This window comes from Lates calcarifer, linkage group LG19 (genome assembly GCF_001640805.2).
Source record: "Lates calcarifer isolate ASB-BC8 linkage group LG19, TLL_Latcal_v3, whole genome shotgun sequence".
Taxonomy (NCBI): domain Eukaryota; kingdom Metazoa; phylum Chordata; class Actinopteri; family Centropomidae; genus Lates; species Lates calcarifer.
The window spans coordinates 11,233,296-11,254,484 of NC_066851.1; the positions used below are offsets into that span (position 1 = coordinate 11,233,296).

The window sequence follows — 21,189 nt, forward strand, 5'->3', positions numbered from 1 at the left end:
GTTTACTGCTCTTTTGTGTCACTGTCTCTTTCCGCTTTGCTTTCATCCACTGGGTATTGTCTGTGTAAAAGAGCACTACAGTCTTTTCTCTGTCTGTTTGACTCACCCTCCTGTATGCAGACACACACACACACACACACACACACACAGTAGAGTTGGGGGGTGGGGATCAAAGACTCTCTAGCACATACCACACTGATGGAGAGCAGATGCAGGGAGTGGGCTGCTTTGCTGAAGTTGCGCTGGCCTAGTGCAAGCACAAATCTATGTTTAGGAGGAGTCAAATGTTACCAGGCAAGAAGCATACAGAGCAGAGGCCTACTGCAAAAAATTGAGTTGTGCAATTGAGACTAATAGCGTGAGCAATGGTGACATAGGAGACAAAGCCCCCATTAATTTCCTCACTGCTCTTTGGCAGACTTAACACATCAGACGTTCTATGGTAGTCATGAGACTGTAAGTGTCTGACAAAGTGTAACCTCATATAGATTTACAATATCTCTCTGATTTCCCCCACAAGTTTGTCATTTACTGGCATAGGATGACATTTCAGGTTTTTCCAAGAACTGAGGCAATTACATGGAATAAAAAAAGAAAATGTTCCCCATCATAAATTTGTCAGTTTTTGAGATGATCATACAATGAAATTTTTTACAAACAGCTTGTTACTTTTATTAAGAGCGATCACATTTAAACTCATGACTGTATATGAAGGATCAGCCACTCAAATGGGACTGTGTACATATGGTGCAACAGCCTCCAGCAGCAGGCTGTGAAAGGCGCTCCCTGTGTGAGCTGGTTAACGACGAGTATGTTGAAGATGAAGTGCCGCCTGTTTCGTCGCGAGGTTTCCATGAAGGTAAAAACCAGATCTCGAATCAGCTGACTGCAGCATGACAGTGTGGTAGAATGCGAGGAATGTGCTGATCCCATGTTGCTCGCGCCCCTGACCTGACCCCCCCCCTGCCCGACACACACACACAGACACACAGCCAGCACAACAGTCCTGTTGTTTTAAAGGCCTTTTAACATGCAAAAGATGAGAGCAAGAGCTTTCTGTCCAGACACCCAAAGTCGAGTCCAGTGACACAGAACCTGTATTTATCCTTTCAGTATAATGAGCCAGTAATAGTAAAGATCAATCTTAATAACATAAGAAAATCTCTACTCCTAGCACATCCATGCATCTTTGTACATCTCCTCATGTACTTTATGGGCTTACGGTGTATTTTCATACTCATCCACTCAATGTCAAGTGGCCACAACAGAGTAATGTTTTTCAACACCAAGGCAGGAGTTGCCCTTGGTAAACTTTGGATTATTTCAGATACCAGTTGCATTTTCACTTCCTTCACTGATGGGAAATATTTTGTAAAACCTCATACAGGAGCTAACAGAATCCTGAGGGATTATACAACACGTTACCATCACAGGAAACTGGTCACACCCCAAATGTTCCATAACTGAGGCTGCGCAGAGGTGTCAGCTATTGTCGGACAAAACACTTAACTGAAATAACACCACCGCAAGACAAACAAGTTTATGAGAAGTGTACAGAGAAGTCAGGTGAATATTTTGCCAAGCAGAATATACCTGCCGGTAAAAGCTACATGAACGGAAACTTTGTAATTTCCCTGTGCACATTTATGTAATTCAGGAAATTTCAACTAAGGCTGTGTGCTGCCCCACAGTGGCAGGGAGAAAGAAGTGCAGTGGAAGAAAAAGAATCACCACAGGACCCTGGGCAGATTTATCAAGCATCCCTTTTATTAACATCACCTGTTACAAAAAGAACAAAATCTTCAGTGTTAATGAACTTAGCAATAATATAGCGAGTGTTGATTACAGATGATATGGGACGCTTATTCCTAGAGTAGTTGCAGTAGGATTTCAAAACCTCTACACTGTTGACCTGGACTTCTCCTTCCACAGCCAGGGTCATAGACTCCCTTCTCTCTGGAGCTGCAGCACAGACTTGACTACAATTTGTCCATGCATCTCCATAGTTACAGTCACGTAGTGACCCATCTGATATGCTGAGACCCCTACTGATCTCCCTTCTCCCACCCAATACTGAGCCAAGGTATGCATGGAGCTATGAATTCATGAATGCACAATGATGCACAGGTTGTGATAGTTTTCTGATCAGGAGGCAAACAGATCAACAACATAGTGTATTTCAGCAGGTACTAACTGGTACATTTAAACAATACATATCTTTAAGTTAAGAAAAAAGGACTGAAAATCCAAAGTTTGTTTAGTCAAGTTGGAAATTTGTATCACTGCCCTCTTGAGACAAATAACAACAAAAACTACTGCAGAATTCAAAAAGGATTTCATTGAAAAAATACAGGTGTTTTAAACAGGAATGGTTGCCACGCAGTTTAAATTATGCTGTATGTCATTTTTAAGTTTAGAATAAAATTAACCGGTGATGTTGCTGAAGAAGAGGAATGTGGTGGGAGTGGAGTAGTGTCTGTTTTGGTACAGTGGCTGGAGTGTTTGGAATTAACAGTAACCTCTGCCTGCTCCTTTGTGGCCAACAGTGAGTCTGGGAGTGGTTTGCCAGCGCCTCGGCCAGAGTCAGTCGGAGGCTGCTTACAGTACAGGTGAGGTGACGGAGGTTGGGAGGGAGGAGGTGGCTGGGTGTGACCATATGGTGTAAATGGTGATAGTGATGAGACCAAAGGTCAAAGGCGGTCTCTGTAGTGCAGTCAGGGTGGCTGCGTGGTGGTCTGTCGTCCTCTCACTATACCTTGGGCAGATCTTTATCAGCCTCCTGGAAGAAATCACAAATGTAAAATGTTCAGACTCCATATTTAAATACACTGTTTTGTTACTATCATGTTGCTTTATTGATCAGTAAGAAAAGCATACTAATGGGCCTTACCCCTTCCTGTCCCTTGGCGAGTTGCCGGCTGACGGCGTGTAGCAGCTGCTGCAGTTCTCTGACTGTTTGGTTCAGTCCAGCAGTCATCTTCTCCTTTCTGTCAATCTCCTCCTGCCAGAGACACAATGAGTGGTTTAGAGCTCAATGTATGCACCTAACAGATACACATGCAAAGACCCAAACTGCCCCAGACTCACTCTCTGTGATGAAAGACTGCTGTTCTCTATCAGGTCATCAGCGTTGTCCGTCACTTTTGAGAGCTCCCCCTGAATCAGATCAAGAGACTGCTGGGCCTGTGCGAAGAACCAGAAAGTTCCACTTGTTATTGATACAGCTTCGAGTTAGACCCATATCAGAAGTGGAACAAAATATACAAATCTCAATTACCTTATACAAATCGCCAGCCACTTTTTGCCTCTCGTTCTCTTCTGTCTCCAGCTTGGACAGAGTCTCAGTGAGCTGGGTTTTCAGCTGGAATCACAACAGACACTCAGCACAATTTGTACAGCACATTATAGCTTCCTAATGACACCAGTGGATCCCATTTTGACTTAATCACTGCATGTACACAAAGAGCTCTTATTCAAAACCTCAAGCCAGCACAATCTACACTCAATTCCTACATTCAAGTGCTCAGTATTTGCAAAGATAAAACAGTTTTTGCTTGTCCTACTTAGGCCATGATCAAAACCAAAAATAGCACCATGTAAAAGAGTGTGAGGGGCTGCGCTACTGTGGGCATGTTGCTACAGGTACTGGTGAGAGGATGAATCATGACACAGGAAGTCCAGTTTGAGTAATACATGTGTGAGGCTTATCAGACATCATGATGCTGCACAGTCATAAGTTATCACCGCTGCAGTCATATTTTCCTGTGTCTCCATGATGGCAAGATAAACAATATGACTGAGTCATCACTCACCTTTCAAAGTAACCTACCAGGAATTATACACTTGTGTGTGTACCCAATTGGCCAATGCATCATGGCTGAACAATGTAGCAATACATATGATTGTTTTTTTTGGAACCCTTGCCAGACTGAATGAGGATGTTGCATTTTTTTGACAGTGCTATTGTGGGTCTGAATGCAGCCAGTGAAGACCCCTGAAAGATCTTCAGTGACATTATGGCAACACAAAGACTATGAGACAAAACAGACAGACAAGGCTCGTTTGACAGCTGAAGAGGGAACAACAGTGTGACGTTCAAGGTGTGGAGTAAAGTTACAGCTGAAAAGGACAAATGGAGCATTTTCTGGCCCCTGCAAAAGGAGCAAAAGTTGACTAGTAAGCCATTTGTTAGATGGCATTGAGATGAAGTGGAATGCCAGTGCAGAGAGAGGAAAGGGTTAGTCTTGTAAGTATCACCGAGTGTTAAGATGAGTCATCATTCACAACCTCTGATATTTGCTACTTCACAACATCACATTCCCAGCACCTCCACATGACTCCACATTTACAGAGGTTATGGACGATGACCCACAGTTTGTCCGAAGATGGAGAACCCCGGTCCTGTGGCAGTCAGTGCAGAGCCACTGCTGAGTGCGATAGGGATAGGTTTAAAAAGGAGCTCTATTTCTAGAGGGTGAGCAACTCTTACCAAATTCAGCTCCTCATTCTGTCTGATAGCCTCTGTATATGAGCCATCAAGTCTGGTCTGCAATTCAGTCAACAGATCTTTGAGCTGAAATTAAGTTTGAGATGATGTGTTTAATGGGAGCCTGCAGGAGTCAGTCCAGGACAGCACCACTAGCACACAGTCTACGTAGTGATATGAGCTGATCGTCTGAGGCATCTATAAAAAGTGAATCCTCTCACTATTCAGCAGAGCCATGTAGTGAGAAATAAAGTCCAATTGTGCGTCACGCTAAATCACCAAATTAAGTTAGTCTGGTTGGTGGTGTGACTGTGTTATTTCTAGAGCTGATTAAGTGAGGCATGTGTACTTCTAGTTTAACAATACTTAAAGTGTGTGTTCTGTGAATTGAATGTACCTCAAGTAAACAGTATACAAGATGTCACAAAAAAAAATAAAAACTGAAACACACATAAAAGTGTAACTAACACACAACAAAGCTCGTCCTTTTGCTGCAGGAGGATGAATGCTGTGACAAGACTGAGGATCACAAACAAAAAAGGGTCAACAAGGCCAGTTTCTGCTCACCTCTCTGACCTCCGTCACATAGGTGGCACTCTCACGCTCTGCCCTCTCCAACTCGGACTCCAAATGCTGCTTTTCTCTTCTCAGCTACAGAGCAAAAACAAGAGGTTCAGAGATACAAACAACTGAGACAAATACAAGTTAAAATGGCAGAATGTTTTGAGTTTTAAGAACAATGAGTCTTAGAGGAAATCTGAGTGAGTGAGACGAACATTTTCCAACTCTGCTCCATCAGTTAGTCTCTCGATCTCCTGCTCCAGGGCTGTGACTTTCTGGCTCATCTAATGAACAAGAAATAAGAATGATGCAATAAAAAGAGCAAACACTGCAATATATCACCTCAGTGATTTGATATTCGACCTGGGAGTTGTTTCTTGCTAAACTTGAATACATACCTCTCTGAGCTCTCCCTGCGATACTTCCAGCTTCACCCTCCAGCGAGACTCCTCCTGCTCCACACTGCTCTGAAGACGCTGCAGGATGCCCTCCTGTGGATGCAGCAAGAATGACAGCTCAGTTTGGCAAGAGATGACAGTATCACTGTGCACCCATGAACGCAACACAAAACACATCATCTCACCGTCTCTGCCAAAACCTTCTTGTACGTCTCACAGTCTTTCTGTAGGATCCTTTGGGTTTCTTCAGCTTCTTTCAGCTTCTCAGCCAGTCCCTGGTGAGAGAAACTTATTTATTAATACCCTCAGTTACAAAAAATAATCCCATTGAATTTATATTTCTATCTTTTTTACCTCAGAGTCCCCTGATGCAGGGGTGGACTGTTCAACTGAGTGTTCAGCTGCTGCCCTCTCAAATCTGTGGAGCCATTCCTGATGATTCTAGTAGAAAGAGGAGATTTAAAGTAAAGAGAAACATCACCACACAGGAGGAGAAGGGCACGGCGTAAAAAAGGAGTATTCAAATTCAACTGGCGGAGGTAAAAATCCATTACTACCCATACCTGTTCAGTAGGCAGAGGCACATGGGGCAGAAGTCTGTGCAGAACATCTCGACACTCGGCCTGAGACATTGCCAGTGCAGTCTGGTTCTCCTACAAGGTGATGGGAGGGGGTAAAGTGGGGGGGGAAAAAAAGATGGGACTATTCAAATGACAGTTCAAATAATGTGGTCACTTCGAAGACAAGGTCCAGTGGTCATATGAGCAGATATGACCACAACCTTTCCTTTTTCCTCACTATAATCTAAATAATCCTATTTTAAACCAGTCATCATCAATTCATCCATCATGCTGCTGCAATCAATGTCACAGGAATGATTCATTTAGCATTTTAAATTACAACTGTAGGGCACTAGGATAAATGCTGTCTCACTCCCACATCCAATTAGCCTGAGCAAAAATCAGCATCTTTCAACAGGCCACACCTACACCAAATGTCTGCAACCTCAGATTCAGAGCACATCACATGCTACAATCCCTCTTGAACCACAAGTACATCAATCTGCTTTTCATGAAACTGTACAAAGTACCTTGAAACTCTTCAATAAATAAAAAGGTAGCTATCAGTCCTCCCACAATAGGCCAGCATCATGCACTGTCATTCTGGGGCCTGAAGGGAGAACGCATGCCAGGCACTAGCCAGCTGGCACTCTAACCGCTATTCACATTAACACACTGTGTCACAAGGCAGCTCTGAGATGAGTGTGGAGTTGAATGCAACCAACCAGCATGCACTGACAGTACACAACAGCTGCCAAGGAACTCCCTGGCTCAGCTCTGAGAAGGTGCTTCCTACTGTACTCAGATGACAGAACAGCAGCTGCTAATAGTTCAGCATGTACCCTTCCCCTGATGGAGAGGGGGAAGATGGCAAAAATATACACGTCACTGCAACTGTTAATAGAACCACTATCTGGTAGCCCACTCTGTCTACAGGAAGAGACCTACAAGTACATGAAGTATACTGTAGATTCTGTTTCACATTTACTTACACTTGGAACAAAGACATTTCAGTTGTGAATACAGAGCATTGAGAAACATAAGTACACTGCTACATATCCATTACAAATTTTGAGTGATCATACATCCTTAAAATTGAAGTAAATTTAACAGATTTTCATTGACTGATTGACTGGTGATATTGACAGTATGGATGTCACAAAGCAGAATGGGGGAAAACATGCTAGAAATGAGTCACATGACAGAAAGACAAGAAGCTGCAAAATGATTACCATGAATCTCAATCTAATGATATCTAGTGAAATCATTTCTAGGTCACTGCACACTCATTTCCAAGCATCAGCCTGAGCTTTGGGCAAAGAGAAATCTTTTATATTTCAGAGCTTAAAGCAAAAATATATCTGCTAAAAAAAAAAAGAAAAAAAAAAAGAAAAAAAAACAATATTTGTTAAGTTAATAAAGTCTGAGATTCCCAAGGGGAGTAGCATAGTTCAACAGCTCAGCACACAGCCAATTGAGAACTTGAGGCCAAAACACAAAGGGGAGGGGGGAGAGTGAGGTAAATGAGTATGCAGCTTTGTTATGGATGATGGTGGAAAATAAATCTCACTGGGTCAATTATGGCAAAAAACAGCATTTTTTTGGGAGGGGAGGATGCATCAGATTGGAACTAGAGTGAAGACTGAGGTGGGGTGTCGAACCTTGACAGCTTTGCTGAGTTTCCCTTGAAGCATGGACTCGGTGGCTGACAGAGCTTCCATTGCACTCCAGTTTTTCTCCCGAAGCTCCTGTTTTGGTCAGTTCCAGAGAGATACTACTTTCAGTTTAGCCTCAGGGAAAATGCATTCAGTGACCCTCAAATACAGACTGGAAGAGTAACAGAACAAACCGAACGCATTTCTTATATCAAAATGACTACACTCTGCTTTTCACCCATACTCCAACCGCTAAAAATAAGTATGAGCAAATCGCCTCGAGAGTCTCAGTCTCACACCTCGTATTGGTAAAATCAACATGCACAGTACGCAAGATATGTATAGTAACAATGTTCTGTGAGTACTCTCTATTCAAATTAAGGAAATGCTGTCTACAGACATATATCAGATGCAAAAATGAAAAAACAAAGTCCACATAAGTATGTTTTTCAAATCAAATGAGCCTCTCTCAAAAATAAAAGGTAGGCGAGTTTCTAATGCTCTGAATCACCCACAAGCACAGACAAGCTTGCTGAAACATCATGGCCAACGGCGAGCATAACAAGAGTAGGTTGGAAGCCCTGTTATGCAACACTCAGCTTAAGCAATCCAAATCAAAATAGACATCTGTACTGATGTGTAAAATCATGTCGCAAACACAACCTTAGCTAAATCTTTCTGTTTTGTTTTAAAATATTTTTCTAAAAAGAACAAAAAGCAAAACAAGTGAGACTAAGTGGCAGTGGACAACAGGGAGTATGGATGTATGCAGTGTATAACTCGAGTGTGACGGGAGTGTTTTGGGATACCACACAAGGGGAGAGGGGTGATGTCTCGCAGGGCTAGACCAGAGCAGTTACTGGTGTTATACAGCTCAAGTCATCACTGTAGGAAACCTACATTGTTCTTCTTCCTATGAAGCTCCAGTGAGTCCCTCAGCTCAGCCAGCTCAGCCTGCAGATCTGAGACCTGCTTGTCCTTCTCTGACAACCTGATAAACAACAACATAACAACTTGTTATGAACATAATTATGTAGTTAAGGGTCCTTTAAAATGAAAATAAAGGTGTGTAAAAATGATCATGTGTCATGATATAGCATCCTACATTACTCACGCTATAAGAAGCTCTGGGCTTGGCACTGCTGTGTTTGACTGCTATTTGATTTGAGGAAGTTAAAAAAAAACAACACTCAATTAAATCTAGGACTGAATGAGAATTTAACATCAATATCTGTGAAATCACATATTCTTCATCAAAAGAGTCAATTTCCTCCAACTAAATTTGTTCTTTTACGCTTCAGCAAATCTTCTCAATTGAAACCATAAAATGTGTCAGCAGTTTTTGGAAACCCTTCCTCACCTGTTGGTGTACCTGCTCCATCTTCTCACTCATCTCCTTAGTCCGTGACTCCAGCTCAGCCTGCAGCATCTGGATCTCCTGGTCCTTCGCTGCTAGCCTGCGGGTCAGATTTGCTCATCATAAGTCTGATTTGTGAGAGCTGCGCTGGGAGGACTGCAAGGTGATTTTGTTGGGTTAACTCACTGTGCCTGGAGTTCTTGGAGCTGGGTACCAGAGCTGGTCAGCTCTTCTGGCATCTCCTTCTGTCTCAGCTGCTCCATTTCTGCCTGCAGGGCGGCCAACTGCTGCTCCAGAGACTGTGAGACAAAAGCTGCTTCAGACACAAGAGTTCAAACTAGGACAAAATGACAGAAACAACATGAAGAGTAGCATTTGTGGTCTCTTGAAACACGCACAAAACCAGTATTTCATCGATAAAGAAAAGCCCACACCTCAACCGTCTTCTCTCTGGTGGAGCTGCTGTCTTGTGCTGCCTGGAGACTCTTCTCCATTGATTTTAGCTTCACTTCTTTCTCTTGGATCCTACAAAACACAGTGAGACAAGGATTCATTATACAGAACCTTTTAAAGTCACACAGAATCTGCTGATATCACCATATATAATGATACCCAGTACAAGAGCACATTTAACAAAGCACAGCCACTGGTGTCAGCCAAAATCTAGTGTTAAAAGAATTACTATCCAGAGTGTGCATAGGGAGTGTCCTGAAGGAATTAGATTTGATATGCCCACAGTACAATACGTTGTAACCTTTAGTTACAAAATATGTAATCATGACTTGCATCAGTTGGCAAAGCTGCCACCACTGAGTGATTAGACTTACTGAGACTCAACTTAGATATTTTTATCTGTGTGCAGACAGGGTGGGTGAACATAAGACTTTGTACTACTACATTATCATGATCTCTAAATACCAAAGACAACTCGACTGATCTTACTTGCTCTGTAGTTCCTCCACTATTGACTCTGATGACGCCTGTGAACAGGGGAAATGGAAATGTAAAACAAGTATATACAGAAAAAGATGCAAAACTCAGGAAATCTATTTTTATACAGGTTTTAGACCAACTCGCCTGTTCTGCCGTCTTTCTCTTAAGGCCCTCTACTTCTTCTTTCAGTGCCTCGTTCTCTTCTCTTACAGCCTACATCAGGGAAATAAATGACTTAAAGACTCTGGCCCATTAGGGATTGTGATTACAAGGCAGCCAGTGAAATGCAGAGTCACTTTAAGGATGCTGATGTCAGTCAAATGCAGGTCTGTGTGTGACACAGCACGTTTTCAGGATTTGCTACTGTTAGCCACCCCCCTTTTTTTAACCCAGAGAAAACAGATACCTTTAGCTCTTCCTCCTTGTTGGCCACTTCAATCAGCCCCTTCTCCAGCAGGTCCTCTACTGTTTTCATGTTCTCCTCCTTCTCCCGGACACTGCATAGGAAGCAATGTTTTACAAAAGGTCATTATTATCTTTAATTAGCCGTGATTGGAGTAACAAGCTTAACCAGCTACTGTATTCAAAATATGCTAGTTTCCACACACACCTCTTCTGGAACTGGTCCAAAGCCAGCTGGGAGGCAGTCTGCATGGGGAGAGGCAAAGGCAGGTAGAAAGACAGGGTGTGTCAAACAGAAAAACACACAAACACATGGGAGACCTTTTAAATTTGAAAGGGAAAAAATAGTCAGTGTATATATCTAACCTGATCAGAAATCTGTGCCTGCAGATTCTGAATCTCTGCCTTCAGTGACATGTTCTCATTGTGCAAGGCCTGCGCAGGGGAGAAGACAGAGGCAGGAGTGAGAGTCAACATTTATTTTGCCAAGACAGGATCTGACAGGCCGTGCAACAGTTTCAACAATGACATAATTCATTTTTGCGTTTATAAAACCAGGAGAAAGATTATACTGCTTTGGCCTCCGTAAATGTGCACCATCATGCCATCTTTCTGGTAGGGTGGTATAGATGGTTTCCAATCCATATTCCTGCTCAGCATGAGAGGCTTAGAACATGTTTACCAAATTCCTGCCAACTAATGAACCAATGCAATGTTAGTATAAGAAGCTGTAGATGAGGCGCTCATGGCTATACCTGCATGTTAGTTTCTCTACTGGCTCCACTGCTCCTCTCAGCATTGAGAGAATCCTCCAGACTCTTCCTCTGCAACTCCTTTTCAGCCAATCTGGACAAAGCAGGGAGAACACATTAAAAAACAGCACAATGCAATAAACACAATCACTAAAATTAAAAGGGGAGCATTTTATTCTTACAGCTTCTGTAGCTCCTCAATGTGGGAGACATGGGTGGCCTAAATGAGATGGAAAGAGATCTCATTAGCCTACACGCAGTTACGCAGGTGGAAATCTTATTCTATGAGGTTGACCCATATACCTGTGAAGAGATCTGGGCTTGTAGACTCTCATTCTGGACTTGCAGTGTTTCATTCTGGACCTGAAAACCTTTGTTTTCATTCATAAGTTCCTGTTAAAAACAGGACTGTATTAGCAAATACAAGAAGTGAGTGTCTGCTTAAGAGAGAAATTCACTCTGCATCCCAATATGGAATAAACACCTTAGAGCACTAAAATGCATTTTAAGAATCCATTAGTGTAAAGCAATGTGACTCTCAATTCAACTCTATTTGATAAAATTCCAAATAAGATGTACAAATAAGACAGACTAGTGATGGAAATTTTGCTGATGATTTTGAGTACGTGATGTTGATGGTGACTCACCTGGACCCGAGCCTGCAGTGAGTCATCAGGCATACTGTGCTGGGACATCTCCATGAGCTCGATCACTCTCTGTTCCAGCCGCTCCTTGGAGACTATGGCCTCGGTCAGGCTGCTGTGAAGGGTCTGGATCTCCTTGTTCTTGCTGTTCATCTCTGTCTCGACCGCCAGCAGCTGGCTGTGGAGCTCTGCACCCACACACAGAGAGGCATTAAGATGCTGAATAAAACTCTCTACTCTTCAAATTTGTTAGAATTCACAATGTAACGTTTTAGTGTAAGGTTATGTTTTAACACCTTGCTTAGAGGCTTGAAGCTTCTCTCTCTCAGCATTGACATTGTGGAGGAAGTTCTGCAGTTCTTCCCAGCGTCGCTTAGCGTCCTGCAGTTGAGCCTTTGGATCGAGAGATATATTCAATTAATGAACACTTTTCTTCCCCACATTACACTAGCACACAACATTTTTAGCCGGGGCGGCTTAAAGGGGAATTTAAACCCTAAACCTGGTAGTGTTAGACTCTCCCTGGACTTGTACCACTGTGTTAATAAATAATATCCTTCCATCTTCCTCTCAACGTCAATACCAGTACTGTTGGGTCACTGATGGAGTTTGATTTGAAAAAGGCCTCCAGACTTACAAAAAGCCTATGAACCTCTAGTCAGCGTTTTCCCTAAGAATTCAAATAGAGTTCTATATCTGTCTAACTAAATTAATGCTAAATCTAAACTGCAAAACATCTTGTGGGCTTTGTTTCATTGATTTTTCAAGACAGTGCAACTCTAAGCTCTTGGCATCCTGCTCAAGTTCTTTGCTGAGACTCGTCTGTGTCGAGCCAGAAACTTAGATTTCCATCTTTGATCGTGGTCAATGAAAAGACAGGAAAGCCTGACCTGGGTGTCTAGCAGGAAAGTGTTGTTTATACACAGCACAAAGCCTCAAGCATTCCAGCTTCCAAAGCCAACACAATCCTCCCAGCCTAGGTTCTATTTCCCACAACCCTCCACAGGACTTCCACTACAACCTCCTCCCATTTCCCTGGTAACTCTACCACACCCATGAACCAGATTTGAAGCTGCGCGGTATGCTCAGGTTTTGTCCAGCTCAGTTCATTTTTTGTCTCGGCTGTGGAAACTGAAGCAGAGGCTAAATAAACACATTGTGCATCTGGATTAGCGTACCTCCAGCTGGGACACATTCTGCTTGTAGCTGACCTCCAGTGACTTCCTCTGGTGCTCCTCCTGCTGCAGCTTGCTGTTGTTGTCTGCCAGCTCTTTCATCAGACCAGCATACTCAGAACGTAGCTTGTTAAGCTCTGCTGAATTCCTATCAAGTAACATACACACCAAACACAAATGAGTGTTGTGAGAACTGTTGATAGGGCTTTATCAGAGCAGAGGTTGTTGATGAATTAAGTTACAAATAGTCTGTACAGGGCATTTTATACTCATATTCTGCATACTGTGTATGCAGATGGAAATAATGTTTATAATAGGAAATCTGAACTAAAAGGCAAAGACAAAGAACTGAAATTCTAATATGAATTGGATCACTGAATGTTTCACAAAGCTGAACATATGAGACATGTATGAAGCTCTAGATAGGATGGCCAGTAGATTGTTATCTATTGTGGTGTTGCACTGACTTGCTCTCCATCTGGTTGGTGGCAGAGCTGACTGCATCCCTCAGGATGCCGTTCTCCTGCTGCAGTCGAGTGATCTGGCTTTCCAGCTGCTCCCTCACCTGCTGGAACTACACATAAACAACAGGACTCAGTCTCAGTATAGTCCTGAAAAGAACGCCATAAGGTATGGGTTCCTTCACATTTTTTTTTTAAACACATCCGAATTCCTCTCAGTATGTATGCTAGAAATCAAAGCCCTCACCTTTATCTGCATGGTCTGGAGCTCCTGGTAACTGCCCTGTGCTTTGGCCTGCATGCTACCTAAGTCTTTCTCCATGGCTGCACGTTGCTCCCTCATCATGGCCTCCACCCGCCCTGTCTTTTGCTTCTCCACCTGAAGTTCCTGCAACACAAGGAAACAGGGCATGTTAGCATTTTGCTGTAAGAAAGGAAGAGATTCCTGAGGTATGAAGAATAAGCTTTAAATAAATTACTAATCATATTGTGTACTTCATTACGTAGAACATAGGAATCTAGACCTGGCTGAGCTGTTTCACTTTGTCCTTGGCAATGGAGGCCTCTTCCTGAAGAGTTGTCAGGAGTCGTTCTCGTTCCTGGGCAGCTGGGTCAGGCCTGGCTGCAGTCTGGTAGTGAGAGATAGAATTTTAAAAAGTGGGCATAGTACATCCAACTACAAATACCAGCTCTACTGCCATATAGTGTCACTTGTCAAAAACACCTAATGCAAATGTTTCACTTATTAATCTCTCACTTTGTGCCAGGCATCCAAGGCATTAGGACTCTTTTCTCGGAGCAGGGCCATCACACTGATAGCCTCGGCCTCTGACAGAGCCAGGCTGGACAGACCAGACAGGAGCTCCTTCAGCTTCACCTCTGAGTTCTCTGTTAAAACACAGCAGATAGGAGATGGAGTTGAGCAGGTTAATATATGGCTGGACAGTAGGATAGCGAGACGAACCAAAAACAGGAACAGACTTTTTTTTTTTTTTCTTTTACCTTTGTCAGTCTCATTCTTCTGTTTCTTGCCAGACCCTTTGGATGGTACATCGTTGTTATGAGCTGCCTGGTGGTTGGCAGAAGCTGCCGAGTCAGCCAGAACGTGGGCTTCATCTACTGGACGTGAGAAAAATAGTTGATTACCAAGTCAAAAGGTCACGCACCAGTTTCAGCACATGTCCTGATATGTTAAAGAAACAGACATAATTTAGCAGGTAGGACCACTGTATCATCATCATTACCAGGCTCTGTCTTTTGTTTCTTTGCAGAGTTCTTCTTCTTGCCAGAGGTAACACTTGGTGCTGCACCATCCATAACTTTGGTTTCAGCCACAATGGGAGCCTCCTTCTTGACTGGTGCTGGAGCCTGCTCTGCTTTAACCTCTGTTTGCTGGTCATCCACTAGAAAAGGGTCAAGCAAGGGGAGAGTTCTGTCAGTGTCAGGCAGTCTGCCTTGAGACTGGTGAAAAGAATATATTCAATCACCACTGAAGCGACTGGGCTAAAGCTATTAACTTGATGAATCAGCTGCTACAGCTTATTTAGCTCCTCACACTTTTCTAGCAAAACTCACTATAACTTAAAGTATTTATTGAATGAAACAGCCAGTTAGCAATTTTCATGTTTTCCAAATAAACACAGCATCACATCAACGAGAAACTGTACTCTTGGTGACTCACCAGGCTCTGCTTTTTGTTTCTTCTTCTCCTTCTTCTTCCCAGAGATCTGGGGAGGGGTCTGAGCCTGAACAGGAGCCTGGGCAGCTTGGACCTGGACCTGGACCTGAACCTCAAGTTGGGGAGAGGGAGGGCTGGACTGTTTGCTCGCAGCTAGAGGTGGCTCTGCCTTGCGGCTGACCGGCTTGGAGCCGTTCACTTCTGGTTCCTCAGGGGGAGGAGCTGTAGCTGTAGCTGTAGCTGTAGCTGTAGCTGTAGCCGCTGCTGCAGCAGCTGCAGCAGCCCTGGCAGCCTTTTTCTCCTTCTTCTTTCTCTCCCTCAGACCGGCAGGAGCCTCGGCTAACAATGGAACAGGCACATAAGGAGTGGGTGCTGGTGGAGCCGGATCTGGCGTAACCACAGGTACGGGTTCCTCCTCTACCTCTTGAGTTGAACTGTTGGCACCGTCAGCCATATCAAAGTCCCGAAGGTCCTCTTCTGACTCTCCTCCACCTCCGCCACCTCCACCGCCTCCCCCACTGGCACTCTCCTTTTTCTTGCTCTTCTTCTTTTCATTCTTCTTGCGGGTGTCTGGCTTGGATGGTGGTAGCTTGAGGTCACGTTTCTGCCTGGCCAGCACCTCATCATAAGAGGTTTCCTTCATGAAGAGCCAGAAGAAGAGGAACATGAGGGCAATGACCAGGGAAGGGGCCAGGATGAGCAGGTACTGAGAGTCGTAGATATCCACTGCCATTCTGAATTTAAAAAAGGAGAAAGAAAGGAAGAAAATTAGTTTAGGCCATACAATCAATACCAATACTGTGTGTGACATTATGGTAATAGATTCCTACCAGCAAAGGTAACTGGCAAAGGCTACTCAAATCCAGAGACCACAATGTACATGTCATGTACATTCAGCTTGCTGCTCACAGTCTATCCAAAGTAAAATCCTGCTGCACTTGCCTGAGCTCCTGAGAGAATATTAGTTGCAGGTCAACCACTGCTACTGGCCATGAGGGCTACTCTGTGATGTGTGAACTGGTGAGAGTATGAGATATGAGGGGTGGAGGTGTTTGTACATCAATAGCGCTGAGAGGGTGTGAGTGAGAGGACTCTTGCTGACACCCTGTCCTCTCTTAGTGATATGATCCAATTAGACAACACCACCCCTGCTACACAGCTTAACATCCTCTTTACCTTTATATAGTATAGTATAGTAAAGCGCATCTACGTGAAACATGGCTTGTAAGAGCCAGACAGACAAAAGAATAATAAAAGCCATATACTTCAGTCACATTGGCTTAAAAGGGTACAAAATAGGTCAAGAACGTCAGAGAGACAACTAGGCTAGGAAGAAGATGGCTCACTGCCTCATTTAGTCACTTCCCTCCTTCAGCCCCCACAAGGGTGACATGGTGGTATTCTAGACTCATATCAGAATGAATTTGCAAGAGGCAAAAATACACCCACATGCAAGTGTCACCCGCTGAAGTCTGCTGCAGCTGCAGTTTGGCCCCTGCCTGCTTCAAGCCAAAGGAGAAGAGGCTCTTCTTCCACTGCAGGCAAAGTTTACAGAGTCAAGAGGTCCTGAGATTTTGTCAGTTTAGCAGCTGCCAAAGATATTCTTAGGAACTATGTGTTGTCTCCTCAAGGCTACAGAGTAAGAATGAACTGAGGTGGAATCAATGCAGATAAAGCAGTAATAATTTAATACACAATGTGTTTTTTTTTATCTCATTAGAAGAAACTATAAAACCAAACCAACTGTAAGCATTATCAATCTCTAACGATTTGCCTTTGCCGTGGCATAAACAATACTGAGGAAATGCCTGCATGATGGCTGTTAAAGATTATTTGTCATAGCAACTGCAGCCTATGTATATCATATGTATAATCACTTAATGCACTTTCTCAGCTGACCAATCTGATTAGTCAAAGAAATGTTCCAACACTGCTGAGAATTTCAATAAAAAAATAGAAATAATTTCTATGGTAGGTGTTAGAATACACAGGGATCTTGCAGCATTTCCTTTTTTTCTTACTTTATTTTTTGATTAAACATCTTAGACACCACGTTTTACATGACAAGCACTGAGTTGGTTGTGAGGCAGAATCGATAATGGTGTACCTGAAGAGTATCTACCTTGAGCAAACTTAGTCACTTATTACGAAAATAAAACCAGTGTTTGAAAACGGTGACAAGTTAAGCCCTGGGTGACGACAGCAGCATTGTGCTGTCAACAATACAGAGTGGCAGCAACAGCAAGTGACGTGAAGTGCTGCACAATCCCATCCTATACCCAAGATCTGTGCCAGCAATATAGTGTAGGAGTCAGTGTCGTAGAGCAGACCTCTTCAGTAATTTGGATTAAGGAGATTACCCATGATAATACATTTAAGAATAACTTTCCACTGCAGGGCTTCCTGTGGACTGACAGGCTTAGGCTATAGTATAATGTTGACTTGGTTTCACTCCCACCTCGATAACCTCTCATTACGTCTTCCACAACACACAAAAAATGTACCAGACTTGTTAATATGTTTAATATTTAAATTATCTTATAGTGAAAAATGATTCTACCTTTCAAGCACCAACCTTTTCCTCTGAGCATGAACTAAAAGGTCCTTGTTATATAACATTTTTGAAACTATTCTTTTACAAATTTTCATTATATAACATTTTTTTGAAGAGTATTGACTCTGACAAATAGATCAGATTGGCTGTTCTTAACTAGTTGAATATGTACAGTCTATTTGCCTTTTACATTTAACACCTATTCTTCTGGGGTGTTTCTGTACATTCCTATACACTCCATAGGCTACATCTGGGGGCAAACACATAAAAATATGTTGATTGTGAGCAGAGTGCTAGCTGTTGGTTTCATGGTGCAAACTCAGCACAGAGTGCCCAATGTCAGTACAGAAACCACTCACTAAGGTTAATAAACAGCAAGCACAGATTGAAAAAACTTTCAGTGTCCTTGATTGTTTAAAACCTGAACATAAACAAGCTAGGCCACAAGTTTTAGAATTTAGGACCAAAGACATAAAGAAGCTATAGAACAAAATGTACTACAGACACACCATGAATGAGGTAAGGTAATATGGATTGATGGCAAACTTTCAGTGGCTAACAAATCAGGAAATTCTTTTTTATGTTACATTGACTGTATGTTCCAGGAAACTACCATGTCAAATGAAGCTGCGAAACCACTCTTAAAGCAACATAGCCTCTTGGCATATAAAGTATGGGTGGAGTAGGTAGTGTAAAAATGCAAAGCCTGCTCATTTTCTTTCAGTAGCAAGCCTCAGAGTGGAAGGTGTGTGAGTTTCCTTGTGCAGCCTGAGCCTTGTCCCAGCATCAAAATGAGCCCGGAGGACAAAGCCCTCTCGGGCTGTTGGCTCCCCGGAATCTAGCCACTTGGCTGGCCAGGCCTCCTGATTTGGCAGGCATGGACACAGAGGGAACTCCTCATAATTATCAGGCCCAAAAAGCAGTGTAGACAGTGCTTGAAAACCAGGTCATGCAGCATTCTACACTTAACATCTTGAAGATGGCAACAGGACACTAAAAAGCACACTAATTATCCAGGGAAGAACAGAGTTACTCTAATGCACAGTGTCTACAGTATGTGTCACCAGCGTTTTCCTGGCTCAGAATTAGACTAAGATGGTGCTTGTGCTTGGCAAAATGGCTGAAAATGTTATCACGATACAAACTTTCATATCAAATGATGATAACATTTGTTTAAAACTAAGCATATAGCTTCTGTACCAAATGAATTTATGGCAGAGTTTAACACCCAAATTGTGAAAAATAAAGGTTATAAAAAGCTACACTGGCAGTCACTTTATCCCCTTGTAGTAATACTGTAACCACTTTCAGAATGTGGAACAACTGTTACTGTCTAAAGGCAACAGCTTTTATCCAAAATGTTTCAGCGATCACAGGTTACTAAAAATAATCTAGTTTAGAGTGAGTATATCTATGGTGTTTAATGACCTAACCACACATCTCATTTAAGTTTTTTATCTTCTATACTATCTGGACAGTATTTCCTCAATGATTAATTGTATATTTTGCTACAACTTAATACATACTTTATATTTCTAAAATTATTGCATGGTCTTACATTGTTTTAATTAATAGAAGAATGACAAAATAAAAACGTATAGCCACTGGGTTTCAAAGAAATTTAATGTCAAGTCAAGCCAATCTATAAATATAATATGCCCAGTGATGATCATCAGACACTGATCTTTCATCTTCCTAAGTGGTAGAACAGCTGGGAGTTGGCTCTGTCTGAGTAGTTTAACTGTCAGACTAACAAACTGACACTACACCTTTATCAGGATTCAGGTAATAAACTAAACAGAAAGTAGCAAAGTACACAGTAGAGCATCTGATTGTAGTGGTGAACATTAACAAATGGGTATTAGTAGTCTGACATGCTCTGGTCTTTCTGGTGAGACTGTGACAAGGAAATTGGAGAGCATGGCGCATCAAGTAAAACCAAGACACCCTAGATAAGACCTTATCTATAGACAGATCTCAAGGAAATGGGCAATGCCAGACGGATCTGACACCATGCCGAGAGAGAAGGAGCTCAGGAATACCTTTGTATACTCTAAGCCAAAGTTTCTTCAAGGAATGGCTGATGAGTCTTTGAGAGATAGAAAAGTACTTCCGTTCAGAGTTAACTTAGCAATAAGCTCGGTTAAACAAGTCATAGGGACACAGTGTGACAGTTATATAGTCATATCTTAAGTCATCGCCTCATTTCAAGTAACAGAAAAAATAAATACCACCTCTACGTGTCTTTGAGATAGGGTGCTGTCCAGCAAGTCACTTCACCAGTCAACGAGGGTAGACCACTAAGGTTGAGAACTGAATGTCCCAGCATGCTAGGTCATGTCTACTCGTGGGCCTTGTACAGACTACTGAACCAAGATACGTAACGGCAGCTGTTCTTACACCAAGAAAAGGCTGCTTGTGGATACAGACCGTAACCACAGAGAAATCAGAGCTGATCTGATCTGATCTTCCTAGCTAAGATAGCCCAGCTAGCTCTGAAGTCACACGTTATGATCAGAGCAACCATGAAACCGACACACACGCCGACGGGAAGCTCACTTCACCAACATGACTAACAAAAACATGTTTAACAGTGGGGGCTAACCAACGGCGTGGACATGGATATAATTGTTACAATAGCTCAATTCATACAGTAAAAGGCTTGGTTGCCACTCAAGTTCGTATCTCTGAGTGGCTACTACTCAGCACTATGAATGAGCTAGCTAACATAAACGCTAGCCAACTAACGTGAGCCGGCCAATCCAATTATTAGTATAGAGGAAGTCTTCAGCGATAAAAGTGACCCGCAAAAATGTTAACAGGGCCGCCCAAGTTTGTTTCTCTTTCACAAGCTCTCAGCCCGTCTGGAGGCGTGGACGTTTGCCCCAGCGGGCCTCGTCTCGCTGGTGACCCAGCCTCCCTGTCTCCTGAAATCTCTGACCCGGTCTGCTGCTCCATTCTTCCGTTAAAGTCCTGAGGGCCGCTCCCAGGCCTGGGTAAAGAGCTTAGCAACGCTAAGACTGGGGTGAGCGGCTTTTTGACAAGAAATAAACACAATGTCGGTGTTGAAAGCTTCTCGCAGCATACCTGTAGCTTCAGTGTGCTGTTCCCTTAGCTAGTGGTGAAATGGCGTTGTTCTGCGTTGACTCCAGCAGACTCCTGACTTCCCAGGGCAGCTCCAGCCTGGCTTTCTTCTGCGCTATCCGTCAGACTATCTGCTGTTTCTGGTTTGCGGGGGCGGGTCATAGGCAGGCTGCTGGGGAACGCTTGATTTGTAACTCGAGGCGCACCGAGCGAAGCCGTATTTGCACAAGACACGACAAGAGATAGCCCCGCCCTTTCGAGACATCCTTGGTTAAAAAATCTTACAATTGACAAGAGCAGTCAGGGGAGTGGTCATTGCACTTCCCCAAAGTCCGTAGACACATGAGTACAAGAAACTTTAATATTTCTATGGGGACTTCCAGTGTATCCGGGGTGTATTGTGACCTAACCGCACAACTTCTCTTTTTTATCGACCATAGTATTAGGACAGTTTTTCTTAATCAATTAAACGTATATCTTGCCACAATT

At 43.0% G+C, this 21,189-nt stretch overlaps 1 protein-coding gene across 5 annotated transcripts; it reads right to left on the reverse strand.

The window, feature by feature from the left end:
* Positions 1 to 1,745: 1,745 nt before the first annotated feature.
* ktn1 (kinectin 1) lies at positions 1,746 to 20,870 on the reverse strand. 5 transcript variants are annotated; one of them, XM_018690154.2, is made up of 36 exons: positions 20,704 to 20,870; positions 15,066 to 15,796; positions 14,629 to 14,787; positions 14,387 to 14,500; positions 14,142 to 14,272; positions 13,909 to 14,013; positions 13,632 to 13,772; positions 13,391 to 13,497; positions 12,927 to 13,071; positions 12,045 to 12,141; positions 11,752 to 11,936; positions 11,408 to 11,497; positions 11,287 to 11,324; positions 11,108 to 11,198; positions 10,719 to 10,787; positions 10,561 to 10,598; positions 10,357 to 10,447; positions 10,095 to 10,163; positions 9,960 to 9,997; positions 9,452 to 9,542; positions 9,204 to 9,316; positions 9,021 to 9,117; positions 8,775 to 8,815; positions 8,561 to 8,651; positions 7,667 to 7,753; positions 6,009 to 6,098; positions 5,800 to 5,886; positions 5,631 to 5,720; positions 5,446 to 5,538; positions 5,263 to 5,331; positions 5,054 to 5,137; positions 4,490 to 4,573; positions 3,278 to 3,361; positions 3,088 to 3,183; positions 2,891 to 3,001; positions 1,746 to 2,779 (listed from the first exon to the last, which is right to left on the reverse strand). In XM_018690154.2, the coding sequence occupies exons 2-36, from the start codon at positions 15,793 to 15,795 to the stop codon at positions 2,750 to 2,752; spliced, it is 3,876 nt and encodes a 1,291-aa protein (XP_018545670.1). In that variant the 5' UTR covers position 15,796; positions 20,704 to 20,870; the 3' UTR covers positions 1,746 to 2,749. The 5 variants fall into 5 exon arrangements, with proteins under 5 accessions (XP_018545670.1, XP_018545671.1, XP_018545669.1 ...); XM_018690155.2 differs by having other exon boundaries at positions 8,775 to 8,812; positions 14,387 to 14,503; XM_018690153.2 differs by having other exon boundaries at positions 14,387 to 14,503.
* Positions 20,871 to 21,189: the final 319 nt, after the last annotated feature.